An 18,243-nucleotide genomic window follows, 5' to 3' on the forward strand; every position below is an offset into this window, starting at 1 on the left:
TGTAAAGGGCTCTCGCTACGTATTACAATCACACAATTAATTTACCGGTATTAAATCTCATCTCTCAAATCTTGACTTAACCATTTATAAATTAACTTGCCTATTGAAACTAGACCTAAACATTAATTCTCATCTCTCGATTCTTGAATCAATATTGTCAAACTCATGCATAAAAGATAGGCCTAATCTAGTCACAGAGCATTAAATCAATCAATAGGAAATTAATCTAGCATTGATAATCAACAACAATAATTTACCCCTTCATATTATTTATTAGATCCCCATAAACCCTAGAAATTAAACTACTCACACATATTAAAAACTAAACTAATCAAGTTAATAAAATAAATCATGATGAAAGGAATAAAATAAACAACTAAGATTAAGGGAAGAGAAATCGTTACCAAAATAAATCTGGAATTAAGAGTAGAATTAAGAACAAAGGTTTAGAGAGAGTTTAAGAGAGAGAAAACTAAGTAGAGAGAGAAAGTCTAAGAAAGAAGGTACTAAAATCGTATTACGGAGGAGTATTTATACTCCGTACAAAAATCCTAAACTAAAACAAATTAAAACGACACTAATCGTCTCCTAAAAATACACGCGCCCGATCGGGCGCGCCTTTTTGACTCTAACACTAATCTCGCGCCCGGCCGGGCGCGTCACCGGGCGCCAGACTAAGCTTCTCCCGCCCGGCGAGGCGCGCCTCCGGGCGCCAGCCTCTTTGGCCGGGCGGCTCATTTGGGCCACTATTTAAACTTCGATTGGGCTCCAAATCTTCGGGCCAATCTGGGTTTCCTCTTTGGGTCTTGAATACTCGGTCCAAATGCCCCGGTATCACCTATACCGAGCCCTTAATCACCGGTTCGATGGCTCTAACCGGCCCTAGGCTATAAAATCTGGTCGTGCTTCTCCAATGCTCGTGATTGCTCCAAAATATCTCGGGAAAATACTCCAAAAGTGTAAATCCCTACAAAAGTCAACCAAATCTACGAAAACACTGGAAAACACCAATTAGTAATAAAAGTGGCTCTAAAGAGCCAAAAACACTACTAATTATGACCAAGGGACGGGGGTAAAATAATATATAAAATAGACACATCACCAGATTAACCCAATATTTGACACCTGAACCCAAACATAACCCGACTTGGAAATGAGCTGAACTGAATGTAACCCGCAAATTATTAACTTTAATCGAACTCGACTTGAACCTGATAATGACTCGACCTGATAATAAACCGCAAATTATTGACTTGAACCGAACCCAACTCAAACCCAAGAATGACCCGACTTAATTATAGCCCACCAATTATTGACTTGAACCGAACCCGAGAATGACCCTAACCCGTGAAAATCCGAATTAAAGCCGACCTACTATTCACCCGACCCGAATGTAACCCGACCTTAACCCGACATAAACCCGATAAATGTATGGCCTGACTCAAAAATGACCTGACCCAAACCCGACCCGCATAGGTTATGATATTAACCCAAATTGACCGAATTGGAGTTAACCCGACCCATACTTACTTGACTCAAAACCGACCCGTGATAGGCGTGTCGCGTACCTAACAAAAATAAACCTAACTAGACCACTACTATGTAGACGGGCAAGCAAGGGTCGGATCCCAAGAGACTATGGTTCAACCAATTAAATAGACTCAAGCAATTACCAAGCAAGTAAGCAAATCAATAAATGAGAATCAATATCTAAAGAACTAATTAAAACGATTAAATCTAAACAAAATGACAATTCAATGCTAAAAACATCCAAGATCAAGCTTCACCATGAATACAATTAATGCAATAGTCGTTCTACCCCTAACACATAATTTAATTGATTAAAGAGGAAAAGTAATCCATGAATAATACCAATGGTCTCTCCCAAGTTATCAATGGCTTCTCTAATCACAATCAAGCCTACTTCTGTGGATTCATGTAAATTAAAGACCTTAAGCACATTACTCTAACTTCCTAATCATCCATTCAACTACTCCCGTGATGAACTTCAAACCCTTAATTGATCTATTCAAATCCGAAAAACCCAACTCCCGTTGTGATTAAAACAAAGGATTAATAACAATACCAATTATCCCTAATCTAGTATTGGCATAACCATAATCAATTAAGCATATCAATTACAATTATTATTAGAGAATTTAAAGAATTAAATCATGCATTAATCATATTCGGGTCCCGCTAGATCTTGGAATAAGAAAACTACTCACACATATTAATGGAAGCAAAAATAATATTCAATGAAGTAAACATGATTAATAAGCAATTAAAAGTGAAAGAAGAAATAAAGATGAACACCAAATACTTGAATGAAGAAAAGTACCAATTGTTGATGAACAAAGATCAAAACTTGAAGGTGCAAATTAATCTAGATCTAGAGAGAATATTAGGGTTCGAATGAAGGTTTTAAAGCTAGAAAATAATAACTAAGTCTGTTTTAGTCGGGCTTTACAAAGGGTATTTATATCCTTTAATTAAGAAAACCCGAAAAAATAGGAAAATGCAGTCATCGACACTCCGCCCGGTCTGACTGCGCAAGTCTGCCCGGTCGGGCGCGCGAAGCAAAATTGACCTTACGCCTTCAAGAATTCCTTAATATGCAACGCTTTTGTCCGCCCGGTCTGCCAGGGCAATGCTGCCCGGTCGGGCGCGCAATACACACTCCACGGCTGACCTTCATTCGAAGCTTGTAATCAATACAAACCTTCTCCGCCCTGGCTGCCAGGGCAATGTTGCCCTGCCAGGGCGATGAGAAGAAGATGCTTCGTAGTAATCTTCGTTTGTCTCTTCTCTTTCTTCCGCCCTGGCTGCCAGGGCAATGTTGCCCTGCCAGGGCGGACATGGGTATCATCACTCTTCCATCTTAACAAACTGTCGTGACTATCCAAATTAGTTTCGTTCATCTTGAAATACATCAAAAACAACGAAACTACCCACAAAAGCACAACATGTTCACAACCAAATCAAAACAAGCTAAAATAAGCTATGAACAATTGATCTAAGCTTGAAAACTACCTAAATGAACTCTAAAAACACGCTCAATATACGACTTATCAACCCGTTTACTCGAATTGACAGCTCTAGTCATAATTCAAGGACCTTTTGGGATTGATACATGCATGGATGCAACATGAGTATCTTTATACCAAATTCTAAATATTTTTTCCTAAGGGGTAGATAAGCTTTGAATCCATGATCTTTTGAAAAAGAATCTATAATTTTAATCACACTTAAAGTAATAAATATTATTGTAAATTTAGTATAAAATTGTCCTTACAGGATCAAAAATTACTCTTAAAATGAATATATATAAGCCATGGATCCCAATATTATTTATACTTTAATGATAAAGTTGAACCCTTTAAATGATTGAAAATTACATCTCATTGATTGAATATGTATAATTAATTTAGCCTAGTAACATAATTATATTAATCTTATAAAAATTATATAGTTGCCTTTTTACATTAATATTGTAAAATTACCAAAAAGTTAAAAGTTACTCTAAATTGACAAAAAGTTACCTTAATAGTATTCAATGACATTAGTATTATTGTAAAGCGAGTACGGTGACGGATCCATAAATTTATAAAATGAGGGTCTAAAATAAACTCCACCTTAATCATACCAATGTACAAACTACAAAGTAAATAAATGTCAATGATACACCACTGAAAATTACATATCGCTTACAACAACAAAAACCAAATATATTTATAAGGGGAAAAAACAAAGTAAAACATAATTTTTAATAGGAAATTTTGTGAAAAACTACCTATTATAGTCTAGAATTTGCGACAAACTACCTATTAAAAAAAAATGTTGTAATTGACTACCTAATTTTTTAAAAATGTTGTAGTTTACTACCTTACGCCAGATTATAAATGAGTTTGACCAAAATTCATCGGCGTTGACTTGGTCACGTGACCATCACGTGACACTTAATTACCCTTTTCTTTCCCAAATTTTCTCACAATTTTCCCACGTGATGGTCACTAAGTGTCACGTGACCAAATCAGCGCCGGAAAGTTTTTCAAAAGTTAGGTAGTCAATTACCACATTTTTTAATAGGTAATTTCTCGCAAAATATAATAGGTAGTTTTTCACAAAATTTCCTTTTTAAAAATACGATTTTTCTCATTCAGTTACCAAATAAATCAATTGCAAATGTTAAAGCTATCAATAATTACCAAATTCTTGCTTCTTCAATACAAAATCAAATACTCTACTGTCTAGTTCTACTAATGGTAGAACCCTAAAACCCTAATTTCATTATGATTAAGACTAAAATCCATTAAATTAAATACACAATCAATTTATTTATGATGAAAAGTAAGTGTTTGACCGTTTTTTTATTATTATTTATATAGAAAGAAGAATGTTGTCATTAATAAATAGCTATACGACATACACAATAATAATAAAGATTTGTAAACCACAGATATAGAGAAAATATATAACATAACTTTTTCAATCAAAATAACAACTATTTTGCATATCTAGCATAACCCACTCCACCGCTTCAAACTTGATGCGATCAGTGATTTTCGACAGCTTTTCATCTTTCCAAGTAGAGACCTTTGCAATCTGCGCTGATGTTTTTTATTGTAGAGTTGATGACAAACCCTAAACCCATATGAATCCAAATCACCTTCTTAATTATTATTAAAACCCTAAAAATAAATTTTTCATTCATAGATGAGATTCAAAATCCCACAAAATAGGGAAAACCCCTACAAAAACTGGGACAAACTCTCTCAAACGTAGAAAACAAAACAAAGCAAAAAAAAAAGCAATAACAAAAAAATGAATCAAATCAATGAAAATGGGTCGAAAATACTTTAATTTTCGACCTAAACAACCAAGAAAATTAAAACCCTAAAAGAGAGAGGAGAGAGGAGTAGGTGTTTGACATTTTGATGCCTTTGAGTTGGAGAGAGAAAGTAAGAAAGGATTTTGTGAAAATCGGTTCACGTGAGTGCACACAAATTTTTTTTTAAAAATATAAACAATGACTTTCCTAACTTCATGGAGCGATTTCCATAGATAATATTTGAAAAGAATTAAATTTCATAAATACGCAACATTTTAATAAAATTCCCAGTGTACCGTCCACATCCTCTTTTGTAAACTTTATTTTTTTTATATAAAAATAAAAAGCTTGAAACCGCTATTGGAATTAGCGGTGTATTAAACCAAACCACTAATTCAAATAGCGGTTTATTTGTTCACTCATTTACTGGAACAAGCCAATCAATATAACAGCACATAAAACCGCTAATTAAATTAGCGGTTTTACATCTTACGAAACCGCTAATTCAATTAGCGGTTTTGTTTTAAATTTGGAAAAAAAAAATTACACTTGCTGACGTGGACGATACATCGGGAATTTTATTAAAATGTACTCCTCCGTGTTTTTTAAAGTGTTACACTTACCAAATCCGGCTGTGTTTTAAAATATTATATCTTTCTCCTCTCATTGTCCCCACCCAAATCCACTACTACTTTTTTATTGTATCTTTCCTCTCACATTCATTATCTTTCAATAAACTATTAACCCCACTATATTTCTTTTACGATTTTTTTAATACTCCAACTACCTCCACTTACCTCTTACTTTATTTAGGTCAATTAAATTGCCTAAAACTATGTGCTGGTCAAACTGTAACACTTAAAAAAACACGGAGGGAGTAGTATATTTATGGAATTTTGTTCTCTTCTCACATTAGCCATGGAAATCGATCATCTTCATGTGAAGAAGCATAGGAGAACTAAGGAATAAGTAATTTGTCACCTAATAAAACAGTAATACGTAGTATTTAAAATAGAGATCCAAATTTTTTAGCTTTGTTTTTAAAAAACTAATTCGGTCTTAAGGACATTTTTTTTATTTTACAAAATGAGGATGCAGGTGCTCCCTATATGAGCTTAATAGGTCCACGTCCTTGAGCGAGTGTACATAAAAGTTTTGGTATATTGGTTTACCCATGTAATATACTTTGTAGATGATACAATTCAATTGCTTAAATAATTTAGGTTGTATACTTGTTTAGACTAAAACCAATAAGCAACATAAACGCATGAATATTTGCTAGCCTAATTATATAGGATATACACACATTTCTACAATAAAATTTTCACATTCAACATTAACTAACGTTTCTCAAAATATGACGCATAAATTTAACAAACAAAAACTTTTGCATGCCACCGGTTTACAATAATTTTATTGTACATCGAACATTTTATGAAAAGTGACCCTTTTTTCTTACAAGAGTGACCCTTTTTACTTATAAAAGTGACCCTTTTTTCACAAAAGTCACCCTTTTTTTTCACAAAAATGACCCTTTTTCACAAAAGTGACCCTTTCTTTTTCACAAAAGTGACCTTTTTTATTCACAAAAGTGACCCTTTTTCACAAAAAAAAATTAAGCTACATATGCAAAACAGAGAATCAAAATCAACAAAAATAAACACAAAATTATCAATAGTCATAAAAAAATAGTAATCACTTAAACAAATCGAAATAATAAAGATCAACATCACATAACAACAAAATCAATAAAAAAATAAAATAAAAAAGAAAATGTACATGCATTTAGATCAACTTCATCAGAAATTGGATTAGTGAAGATCGACATCATGTAGCTAGCAACAAAACTACAAAAAATTACTGAAAAAGGGTTTGAAAAAAGATTGACATCATTGGTGGTGGGTGTGGGGTGGTTGGTGGCCGCATTTAGATCAACTTCATCAATTAGATAAGTAGTCTTCTTCTTCATTGCATTTTTCATGAGTTAAAATTACTGTAAAAAGATGAAAGCAATCCAATTAAAATTGCTAACAATCAAGAACAAAACTACCCAGAAGGTAGATTTATGTGTTTAATTGAGCATGTTTGGAAAGGTATTGCTTACGGGAGCTCATAGTAATTGAATTGAGATGATTGGTAAGCATTTTATGCTGATGTGATTAGCATTATGGGTAATTCAGTAAACAAACGCTGTTTGATGATGAAAAATGTTCTTAAAAAATTTAAAAATTTTAGTTTTGGAGGTAATAACCATTCGGGGCTTGCAGATAAAGGATATTATGCACTAGCATACTAGGATAAAGAAGGAAGAAAGCAAATTAAGACTGAGAGCCGGAAAACGGAAAGGAAGAGAGGAGAGAGAAAAGTAATGTTATAATTGTTGGTGAAAATTTTTTTGCTCGAATGAAAGAGGGAAAACTTTCTTCTTTCATAGTGCCATACAATACATACTGTACACCGGATTTTTTTTAAACATTTAAACACTTGGAATCTACCGGTGTTAGAAAGTAACACTCATTGTTTAAAAAAAAAAAAAAAAAAATTGGTTTAAAATAATACCAACTATCAACGGTGTGTGCAATATAATACAAACTCAACTATTTGCTATTAGTGGTACCACCTTTTATACTATATGTGCAAAATAGTACGCTAATCTCCGAAAATATGTTTCGATTAATATTCCATCTATCTTTGTTATTAATTATTATTTTTTATAATAATTTTCTGTTTTCTTTACAAAATGCATACATAGTATTATGTTAACAATTTTCTTTACAATCCAAATTAATAATGCCCCACCCTTTTGTTAGGATTTTAATTTTTTTGTAAATCAATATGTAACTATATTTTTTTTTTCATAATACATATAGTAACTTCTACATCATACAATAGTAAATAGGGTATTTAAATGCCTTATTATTATGTTGATATAATTAGTTTCAAAATATCCGAAATTTTCCCACATTCACCAACCAAAATAATGTAAGGATTTTTTTGGATTTTTAAAACAATTTTTGACACAATTAAATAAAAAATACCCTATATGTATTTGAAATAAATTATTTAAATACATATTGACAATTAAAAAAAAAAAACTAAAAAAAGGGGTAGGGCATGCATTATTAATTTGATTGTAAAGAAAATTATTAATACAATATGTATTTTGAAAAAAAAAATTAATAAAATAATTGTAATAAATATAGATGAAATATTACTCAAAATAAGTGTTTGGTGACTTACGTACTATTTTGCACATATAGTATAAAAGGTCGTACCGCTAATAGCAGATAGTTGATTTCGTATTATTTTGCACACAGCGTTAATAGTTGGTATTATTTTAAGCCAATTTTCCAAAAAAAAAAGTAACACTCATTGGATAATAGTTTGGATAATTATCAATTCCTTTTTATTATGTTGAGCTTTCTATTAGTGATTTTAGACCATATATATTTGTTTGATTTTTTTTTTTCGGTCCTAATGAAAATGCCGGTTTAGGTTGATGGAAAGATAACATATTGCGGCCATGAACTAGAGGAATTTGTTCCAAAGAGAACAAGTGCATACGTTTGTCAAAATGACATTCATCTTGGAGAGATAACAGTTCGAGAAACTATAGACATTGCTGGGAGATGCTTAGGAGTTGGGAGTAAAGACGTTTTGCTGAAAGAAGTCTTGAAACATGAAAAACAAGCAGGAATAAAACCCGACGATGAGCTAGATGCATTCATGAAGGCAACAACAATCAAAGGCCAAGAAACAAACATTATCACGGATTATTTGCTCAAGGTTTGTGACAACCTTTAACCAAGTTATTTATTTGTAAAGATTACGCAATACAACTTTAAACATGTCTGTTAAGATTTGAATAAGAAGTAGTCGGAGATATAATTATATCATGAACATAAAATTAGTCATGACCATTTGACAGGGCCGTCTCCGGCAGTTCGATGACCCTGTTCTAAATATAAAAATTGTGCCCTTAAATTTTTAAAGAACTATTGTTAAACAGTGGGTTTCTGGTGCGGCTAGCCGCACCATGCGGCAGGTTGTCAAATCAGCAAATGACAAAGTAACCCCAAGACAAAGTAACCCCTGACTGACTTAGTAACCCTTGACCAAGTAAACCCTGGCTGACCTAGTAACCCCTAGTTCCCCCAAGTAACCCATAGCCGGCCTAGTAACCCCCGACCTAGTAACCCTAAGTAACCCCTAACCGACCTAGTAACCCCCGACCTAGTTACCCCTAGTAACCCCAAGTAACCCCTAACCGACCTAGTAACCCCTAGTACCCCCAAGTAACCCCTGACTGCCGACCTAGTAACCTGAAGTAACCCCTAACCGACCTAGTAACCCCAAGTAACCCTTGACCGCAGACCTAGTAACCCCTAACCGGACCACCTAGTAACCCCTGACCGGATCTAGTAATCCCTTACCCACCACCAACAAAAAAACTACCACCAACAACCACCACCAACAAACCACTACCAACCTAAATGCCTTGCCACTAGCCCCTAACCCACAAACAAGCCCCGATCCAACCAAACCATTAAAAAAAATATCAAATCAAACAAATACCTTAAAATGTTAACAATGGTTTCAAATATCACTTCAAATATGGCTAAAAAGGCCAAATTCGGCCATGAAAACTCTTAGATCTAGAGTTTTCATGGCTGAATTTGGCCTTAAAAACCTTGAACTTGTTTTCCGGCGACGGAGTCACCAAACCACCACTACCCTCCCAGCGAAACCACTACTTCCGACGAACGAACCATGAAGACGACGATTGCAAAATTTGTGTTACGTTCTCTGAGAAAATGAGATGTAGGTTCTGGTTTGAAGAAGAAGAAAAGAGGAGAGAGAAAGAGGAGAGAGAAAAAGAATTTTAAAAAAATAAATAAAATTGTGGCTGGCCACACGGTGTGGCCAGCCACATATGAAACTTTGTAATTTTTAAAAGGTTTTGGATGAATTTTTAAAGGGAATTTAATTTTGTTTTGGAAATTAAAAAGCAAAGTCAAAGATTTAGGATGAATTTTTGGGTTTTAGTTTGAAAATGGTGGTCTTTTAGTTTTACGGGAAAGAAGGTTAAAAAAGTAAGGTTGAGTTTTTTTTTAATAGTCAGTACCATTTCAAAAAATTATTGGCCCTTGGATTTTGGGGGCGCTGTTCAATGGGTGAGCAAAAACATGTTCAAAGCCGGACCTGGCCATTTCGATGAATGAAAATTTTAAGAAATATTTTTTAGTTTCCATGCACATTTCATTATTAATATTATTATTTATTACTATGTTTTGTATTATTATGTGCAACGATATGACATAAAGGATGAGTAGAAAATGATTGTTTCAGATGAAAACAATAGGACCCTGCCGAAGGTCCAATGAAGTGGATGAAGACTTGTCCGGTCCAAATGATGCTGGGCCGAAGGTTTCCTGCACAGCAAACACACGTACACTGGCCTCGGGGGTGGATCCGAGGAAGACCCCTCTGATGCCGAAGTCAAACAGTGTTTAGAGAGAGAAAGCTATGCAAGAGATTTAATGCTTGAGGCTTTATGTGTACATAAATGACAAATGATGTAATTGAAGACTTTTATACCTTTGCATACAAAGAGAGGAGAACAATTGGGCCTCAAATAATCATGGGCTGACCATAACAATTTGGACCAGTTGACTTATTGCTGACTTGGCTTGATTGGAGGCTTGGGCCTTGACCCTAGGAGTATTGGAACATTTAATGACTAGGCCCAATTAGCTTAATTGGACCCAAACAACTTGCCCCCCATACCCGATTTGGAAGGATGACGGGTCGGGTTTGAATCCAATAAAAATGGAGGGAAGTAAATGATCTAATTAAATCAAAAGATTTAAATTTTAAACAGTCATTAACTAAATAACTGTAATTTGGATAATTAATGGGAAGTTGAGTGGATAATGGGCGGTTAATTAAGGGAGAGAAGGTTTAACGGTTACTTAAGGAGGCGTTTAAGAGAGATTTAAATTTTTCGACCCTTGAAATTCCCTTTTCTGGAATCATAAGGCCTGATTTGCATTCTGGCCTCATTTCTTCACCGATTTACACTTGAACTCTCGCAAAACGCCATTTTCGCTTTGAAACTTTAGCGCGGTATCTCTGAATCCAAGTTCGACACTCAAATCCGCTACTCCAACTGACTTGACCGGCGCATTTTGACCCATTTGAAGGTAAATTTCTTCGAGTTTCTCTTGATTTTCTTGCCTTTTTGAGAGAATTCCTCTTTTTCCTACTTTTCTTCTTCGAATTTGGTTATGGCTCGAGGAAGAGGGCGTCAACTCGGTCGACGGGGTCAGGCTAGGGACCCCCGTGACCGCGCCGATGTATGGAACGGGGAACGAGTCGGGGAAGACCCGGAGAGGGGAATTCCGGTCGTTCCTTTGAATGCCGCGCCGCCCCAGCAGGACGCCGGGGCCGGCGAGGTAGAGCAGCCTGAGCAGAGAGAGCGGGCTAGGCAGGCCGAGGATTTGTCTGCTGTGCTTTGGGACTTGCTTCCTGGACATGCTGAATGGCAGGATGCCGAGGCCCAGCGCGCCATGGTGAGAAATACCCCTTACTCTTGGTGGGTTCGGCATGCCGAAGCCTACCGGTTTGCCGAGCAAATAGAGTTGCACTACGGCATCTTCGAGGAGGATGGGTATTGGTGCCGAATGCCCTCGCCGACTGACAGGATTCACCGTCCCCCCTGGGTACATAGGGGTGTACACTCGGCAATTACAATATGGGCTTGGGTTCCCTCTGGATCCCTTCGTCAAGGATATTTTAATAAAGTACAGGATCTCCCTGTGCCAATTAACACCTGTCAGCATTCGGCGGGTGATGACTTATCTCTGGGTGTGCCATTTTTTTGCCGTTGAACTGAATTTGCATTGCTTCCGAAGGATGCATCAGCTAGTGCAGAACATCCAGAGCGTTTACGGCCAGCACGGGTCTTCAGGCTGGTGGCGAATAGAGAGCCGCCCCCAATATTTGACTATGTGGCCGAACGATTCTTCGGATAAGGATTGGAGAGGTCAGTGGGTCCGGGATGAGTTCCCGCTGATCCGGAGCACCCTTATTTTTTTGGGGCTCCCCGATACCTCTCCAGGCCCGATCCAAACATGCAGGATCTGGGCTCCGAAGACCCTGATGCCGCTCGTCACCCCAGCTACGAGAAAATGAGCTTCTTCGGGAAGCAGGATAACCCTGGGGGAATTGGCCGAATGAGATTCATCCCGGCCAGATGGCTTCCAGATAACCATTACGTCTTCCAAGAGAAGATGTTGGCGGTTGTCGGCCTCAGCCGAAAGTACAGGGATGGTAAGTATCTTTGGTTGGGGCTGAGGACTTTGCCTTATTTAATTTTTTGCTTATTTTTAATGCCTACTCCCTTAGTCTAACCTTCTTCTTGCCTTTTCAGAGCTGAGCGAAGCTACCTCGGGTATTGACTACAATCGGCTTGGGGTGAACGCTGAACGAGTCATTTTAGACCGGGCTCCAGCGATCACAGCTCCGAAGAACCGTTCGTTGCATATGCACGAAACGGGCCTTCAGATTGAGGTTGTCGCCGATTACACCAAGCAGAAGCCTTGGTGGGAGAAGCGAGACCCCCTCAGGCCCTTATTACCCGAGGAAGCACAGGCTGCTCAGACAGCCGAGGATGTGTCCCGAGCAATTGACTCCTTGGAAGGAGGTGTAGGGACGTCTGGTGCTGCCGAGCAGGGTACCTCTGCGTCTGGAGCTCAGCCGAGGTTTTCGGTAAGTTCCTCACCTCTTGACTTGTTTGTTTGTTTGTTTTTTTTTTTTTTTTTTACTCACACCTTGCTGCCCCCCCTTTCTGCAGTCTGAGGAAGGGAGCGGAAGGAGAGAAGGGAAAGAACTTGCTCGTCCTGAGGATCCATCTTCGTTTGAATCTGAAGAAATGGATGAACAACCCTTGGCAAAGAGGAGGAGGATAGCCGTGCTGGGGCCTCGTCCGTTTCAGACGGGGATGAGGCCTACCGGGGGCATCCATATAAGGGAGCCCGATGAAGGTAGACGCTCGCCGAGGGCTCCCCCTCCGCCGGAAGTTCCGCGTCCTCAAACCCCCCCCTCCACCTCCCGAAACTCAAGAGATGGAGGTGGACCAAAGAACTCCTGATCCGAAAGGGGGGGTTCAGGGACACTCCGCTGAAGATGCTGAGAAACTGATCGCTGAAGGTTTCTCAGATGATATTGATAGGGAGGTTGACGCTTTACTTCGTCAACCTAATCTGGGGGAGGAAGAAGAGGTAATTGTTGTTGACCCTGGTAGAGACCAGCTGGGCTCCGCCGAAAGGGAAGAAAATGCTGAGCCCGAGAAGGCTCAGGAGGTTCCTTCTTCTTCCTTCCCGTCCTTCCAGACGCTAAACTCTAGAGATCTGGGTTTCTCGGCCCCCCGCATCACAATCCTAGAATCTGTTTGGGAACGAATTTGGGGCCAGAACCGCGAAGGGGCTGCGGGTTACTTCGGCGACCTCACTAGTATGTCGGAGGTGGACCGAGCTAGGGTGTGGTCGATGAAGGCCACTGCTGGAATGGGAGAGTCCAGCCGAAGGGTCCCTGACCCTGCCAGAGACAACCAGCGCTTGCTGATGCAGGTATTTAACCGTTTAGGTTTTTCCCCTTTTTAATTCAGCTCTTCTTTTTTATTGATTCAACTCTTCTCCTTTCTTTTTCTTTTTAATTCAGCTCTTCTTCTTCTTCCCCCCTTCTCTTTTTTTTTTTTTTTTTTTTTTTTTTTTTTTTTTTTTTAACTGATGTGCCCCTACAACCAGGTTGTGCACAATTAGACTCTTACTGTAGAGCTGATTGACACCCTCCAAGACAAGCTGGAGCAGGCTTGGGAGGATGCTAAGATCGCCCAGGAGGAGGCGAAGTTGGCAGAGCTGAAGCAGCAGGCTGCTGAAGAGAAACAGGCGGCGGCCGAGAAATATGAAAAGCAGGCTGCTGAGTCCCTTCGGACCTTCTGCCACGCCATGGAAACTGAGTTTTTCCTTACTCTGATGGCCGAGGAGAGTGTCATCAATGAGTTGAGGGCTTTTGACATTCCCAGTTTCAGGGCGGCTATCTCTCGCCGAATCGCTGCCGAGGCTACTGGTCAAATCCAGGAGATGGAGCAGAGGCTGGAAGGTCTTGAGTCCAGTAGGATGGCCGCTGAAGAAGCTCAACAGGCCAGGGATGCTCACCTCTCTGCTGCCCAAGCTGCTGCTGAGGGCCAGGACCAAAAGCTAAAAGAACTGGAAGATCAGCTGAGGGTTAAGGGAGACGAACTGACCCAGGCCAGGGCCAAGACTTCCAATGTCCAGCTGGAGCTGGCTGATGCTGGCTGATGCTGAAGCCTTGCTCCAAGTCCGCCTCTACACCAAAGAAGAATATGAAATAGGTTACACAAATGGGTTTAGGGTGGCTCGGAGGTTGGCTCTCCATGTTGAGCCTTCGCTGGATTGGGCTAAGTGCGCGCTTTGGGTTCAGGATCCTGAGGATCCACACATGATGTATCCTACTCCTGCTGAGTATGAAATCCTTCAGGCTGAAAAAGCCGAGGAGGAAGCTGAGCGGCAGGAGTTGGAGGCTGAACAGCGAGCCGCTGATGCCCGGGCAAGAGCCCAATCTTCCTCCTCTGCTGCTGGAACCTAGACTGCTCCGGGGCCAGGCACTGCTGACCAGCCTGATCCTCCGATTGAAGCATAGGAAATCGGGCAGTCGTCTTCAGAGTCTTGCGGATCAACGTGTGCTTAACTTCAGACTTGCCGCTTTCTGAATCTCTTTTTGCCTTATTTTTTGCTTCAGCTTGCCTTGATGTACAAACAGTTTATTTTTGTTTCTGTACGTATTTCGGCAGCTGTTATTTTCCGCTTGTGGGCGGCTGTCGATGTAATCTATTAGTTTGTTTGAACACTTAAACTTTGTAGCTCGTGATACGAGCATGATTTCGTATTTTACGCATTTGACATCTCTCATACTGCTTTGCTTTGAATTTGCATTTTTTTTTTGCTAAGTACAAAGCTTCAGCTTAGAGGTGTCAGCTGAGGCAGTCTGCACTTGTTGTGCTTCTCGCCCTCCCAGACATCTGAAGACTTGTTCTTCGGATTTCTGAGATTATTCTCATTTTCCTTGTCTATTTTCTGCCGGTTTATGCTTTTGCTCTTGATTTTTCGTCTATCTTAAAAATGGATATCTCAAACACAGGGCCAGCTGAAGGCAGTGTTTCAGATAATGGCTATCTGGGATGCAGAGCTCAGTTAAGGCAACATCCCAGATTTGTCCATGGACTCATTGCCTTGCAGAACAAGTCCTACTGGGGTTTCCACCCCAGCTGAAGGACCAGAGTTCCTTAAAAAGGCGAGTTTATCGGCAATCCGAAACCTGGTGCTCTGAGGGCGATGGTTTCGGACAGGGACGAAGAAAACCCTTAAAGATTAGACAGTATAAAGAAAAAACAGGAGAGAATATTGCAAATGTTTGTAGAAAATAGTGGCTCTGAGGCCTTTCATTAATAATTCAAAATATACTTACAACGATTGTTCTGCCAGGAAGGGTTTACACATGGTATTTTTTAAGTACATCAGCATTTCAGTGATTTTTCAATTCAGTCCCATCCAACTGCCGAAGTCGGTATGTTCCTGGCTGAAGCTCATCATAGACTTCATAGGGTCCCTCCCAGGCCGCTGAGAGTTTCCCATGAATTCGATTTTTCTGCACTGCAGCAGCGTTCCGAAGGACGAGGTCTCCAATTTTGAGAGGCCTCGCTTGAACTCTTCGGTTGTAAAATTTGCTGATTCTCTGTTTGTATGCAGCCATTCTGACTCGGGCTGAGTCTCTTACTTCATCGAGGAAATCGAGGGATTCCCTCATAAGATCCTCATTCTCAGCCGAGAAGTGGTGCACTCGCAGGCTTTCTGTACCGATCTCCACGGGGAGAACGGCTTCGGCGCCATACACTAATTCAAAGGGTGAGTGGCCCGTTGCCTCTTTTTCGGTTGTCCGAAGGGACCAGAGGGTTCCTGGGAGCTCCTCCAACCACTTGGACTTTTGATCTTCCACCCTCTTTTTGAGGGCGTTCAGGATCTGCTTATTAGCAGCTTCGGCTTGTCCGTTACTTTGCGGGTGGCATACCGCTGAATATGCCAATTTGATGCCGAACTGATCTGTATACCGCTTCAGCGGTAGATTATCGAATTGCCTTCCATGGTCAAAGACAAATACTTTTGGGATGCCGAAACGAGTGATGATATTCTGCCAGATAAATTTCCTGACAGTTTGCTCTGTAATGTTCGAGGCTGCTTCGGCCTCGATCCATTTACTGAAATAGTCAACACCGACTATCAGCCAATTTTTCTAGTATGCGGCATCCGGGAATGGGCCAAGGATATCCAGTCCCCATTGAGCAAATGGAAGCGGATTCAGCACAGGCTGAAGCTTTTGGGCTGGCCGATGGATGACTGGTGCGAATTTTTGGCATTTTTTGCATTTTCTGACCAGCTCCTTAGCGTCTGAGATCATGGTGGGCCAATAGTACCCTGCCCTTAACGCTTTGTGGGCCAAGGTCCTTCCCCCAATGTGGTTCCAAAAGATGCTGAGATGGATTTCCCGGAGGATATAATCTGCATCCGTCAGTCCCACGCATTTCAGTAATGGGGCTGAGAAGGACTTCTTCAGAAGCTCCCCGTTGAAGACAATGAACCTTGAACCAGTTCTCTTCAACTTGGAGGCCAAAATTCTGTCTTCGGGAATTTCTCCCCGAAGCTTAAAAGCTAGGATGGGATCCATCCAGCTTGACTCTTGGTCAACGCAGCACACTTCAGGTGCTTCGTCGACACTTCTTTCTCGGCGCACCTCCACATAAACGGATCGGTTCAGCTCAATGAGAGTTGAACTAGCAAGTTTGGAGAGTGCGTCGGCTTGAGCATTCTGACCCCTTGGGATCAGCTGAACTTCATAAGTTCTCAGCTTTGCAATAACTGACTTGATCTTGGAAAGGTATGATATCATTGATGGCTCTTTGGCCTCGTAGCTGCCACCAATCTGATATGCAACTAGCTGAGAGTCTGTCTTCAGACAAACATGTTCGGCTTCCAGCGAGATGCACAATTCTAGGCCGGCAATGGCCGCCTCATACTCGGCTTCGTTGTTCGAAGCTTTGAATGAAAATTTTAGTGCGTACTCGAAGGACTTGCCTTCAGGAGAGTTTATGACCACCCTTGCCCCCGAACTGTTCACGGTGGAGGATCCATCCGTGAACACGGTCCAGGTTTTCTTTTCATCGTCTAGCGTTTCCTGGTACGAGCATTCGGCCAGGAAGTCCGCCAGAGCTTGAGCCTTTATGGCTGCTCTCGGCTGGTAGCTTATGCTGAATTCTGTGAGCTCGAAGGCCCATTTGGCCAGCCTACTAGATTTTTCAACCTTGCCGAGAACCTTTTCCAGCGGCTGATCGGTCAAAACCACTATCTGATGACAATCAAAATAGGGTCTTAACTTCTGAGCGGCTACCACCACTGCATAAGCAACTTTTTCAAGTAAGGGGTAGCGGGTCTCGGCATCCGTCAGAGTGTGACTGACGAAGTAGATCGGTTGTTGAACCTTACTTTCCTCCATCAGCAGCACTGCACTGATGGTGGCTGGGCTGACAGCCACGTATAAGTACAGGGATTCTCCCTCCACTGGGCTAGCCAGCGTTGGGAGTTGAGCCAGGTGCTCCCGAAGCTGCTTGAAGGCTTCTTTTTGCTCGTCTTCCCAGACGAGCTCTTTTGTTTTCGGGAGTTTCAGAGCTTTGAAGAAAGATAACCCCTTATCCGAGGCCCTGGAGATGAACCTCGACAGGGCTGTCATTCTTCCTGTGAGCCGCTGAACATCCCTCTTTGTTTTCGGCTCAGGAAGATCGAGCGCTGCCTGCACCTTGGCGGGATTGGCATCAATCCCTCTTTTGCTGACCATGAACCCAAGGAATTTCCCTGACTTCACGCCGAAGACACACTTCTTCGGATTCAGCTTCATCTGGTGCTTTCTTAAGGTGGCGAAAGTTTCTGCCAGGTCCTTAACACGGTCTTCATCTTTTTTGCTCTTGACGATTGAATCGTCCATGTAGACTTCCATGTTTCAGCCTTTTTGCACAGCAAAAACTTGATCCACCAACCTTTGGTATGTTGCCCCCGCATTTTTCAATCCGAAGGGCATCATTTTGTAGTTATACACCCCGGCGTTCGTAACGAAGGCCGTTTTTGCTCAGTCGTCGGGGTGCATGAAGATCTGATGATACCTAGAAAATGCGTCCATGAAACTAAGCAGGGCGTGGCCACTTGTCGAGTCGACTAGCTGATCGATCCTCGACAAGGGATAAAAATCCTTCGGACACGCCTTATTTAGGTCCGTGAAGTCAACGC

The 18,243-nt window shown here is 40.6% G+C and overlaps 1 protein-coding gene across 1 annotated transcript in view; it reads left to right on the forward strand.

Moving 5' to 3' along the window:
* LOC145624789 (ABC transporter G family member 34-like) overlaps window positions 1–18,243 on the forward strand; it is a 59,139-nt gene that overhangs the window by 28,561 nt on the left and 12,335 nt on the right. Inside the window, exon 5 of the mRNA XM_081677876.1 lies at window positions 8,327–8,617. Within this exon, the coding sequence (XP_081534002.1) occupies window positions 8,327–8,617 (291 nt within the window). The remainder of the gene's footprint in view (window positions 1–8,326; window positions 8,618–18,243) is intronic.

The sequence above is a fragment of the Chenopodium album genome, chromosome 3, assembly GCF_948465745.1.
Source record: "Chenopodium album chromosome 3, dcCheAlbu1.1, whole genome shotgun sequence".
Lineage (NCBI taxonomy): Eukaryota > Viridiplantae > Streptophyta > Magnoliopsida > Caryophyllales > Amaranthaceae > Chenopodium > Chenopodium album.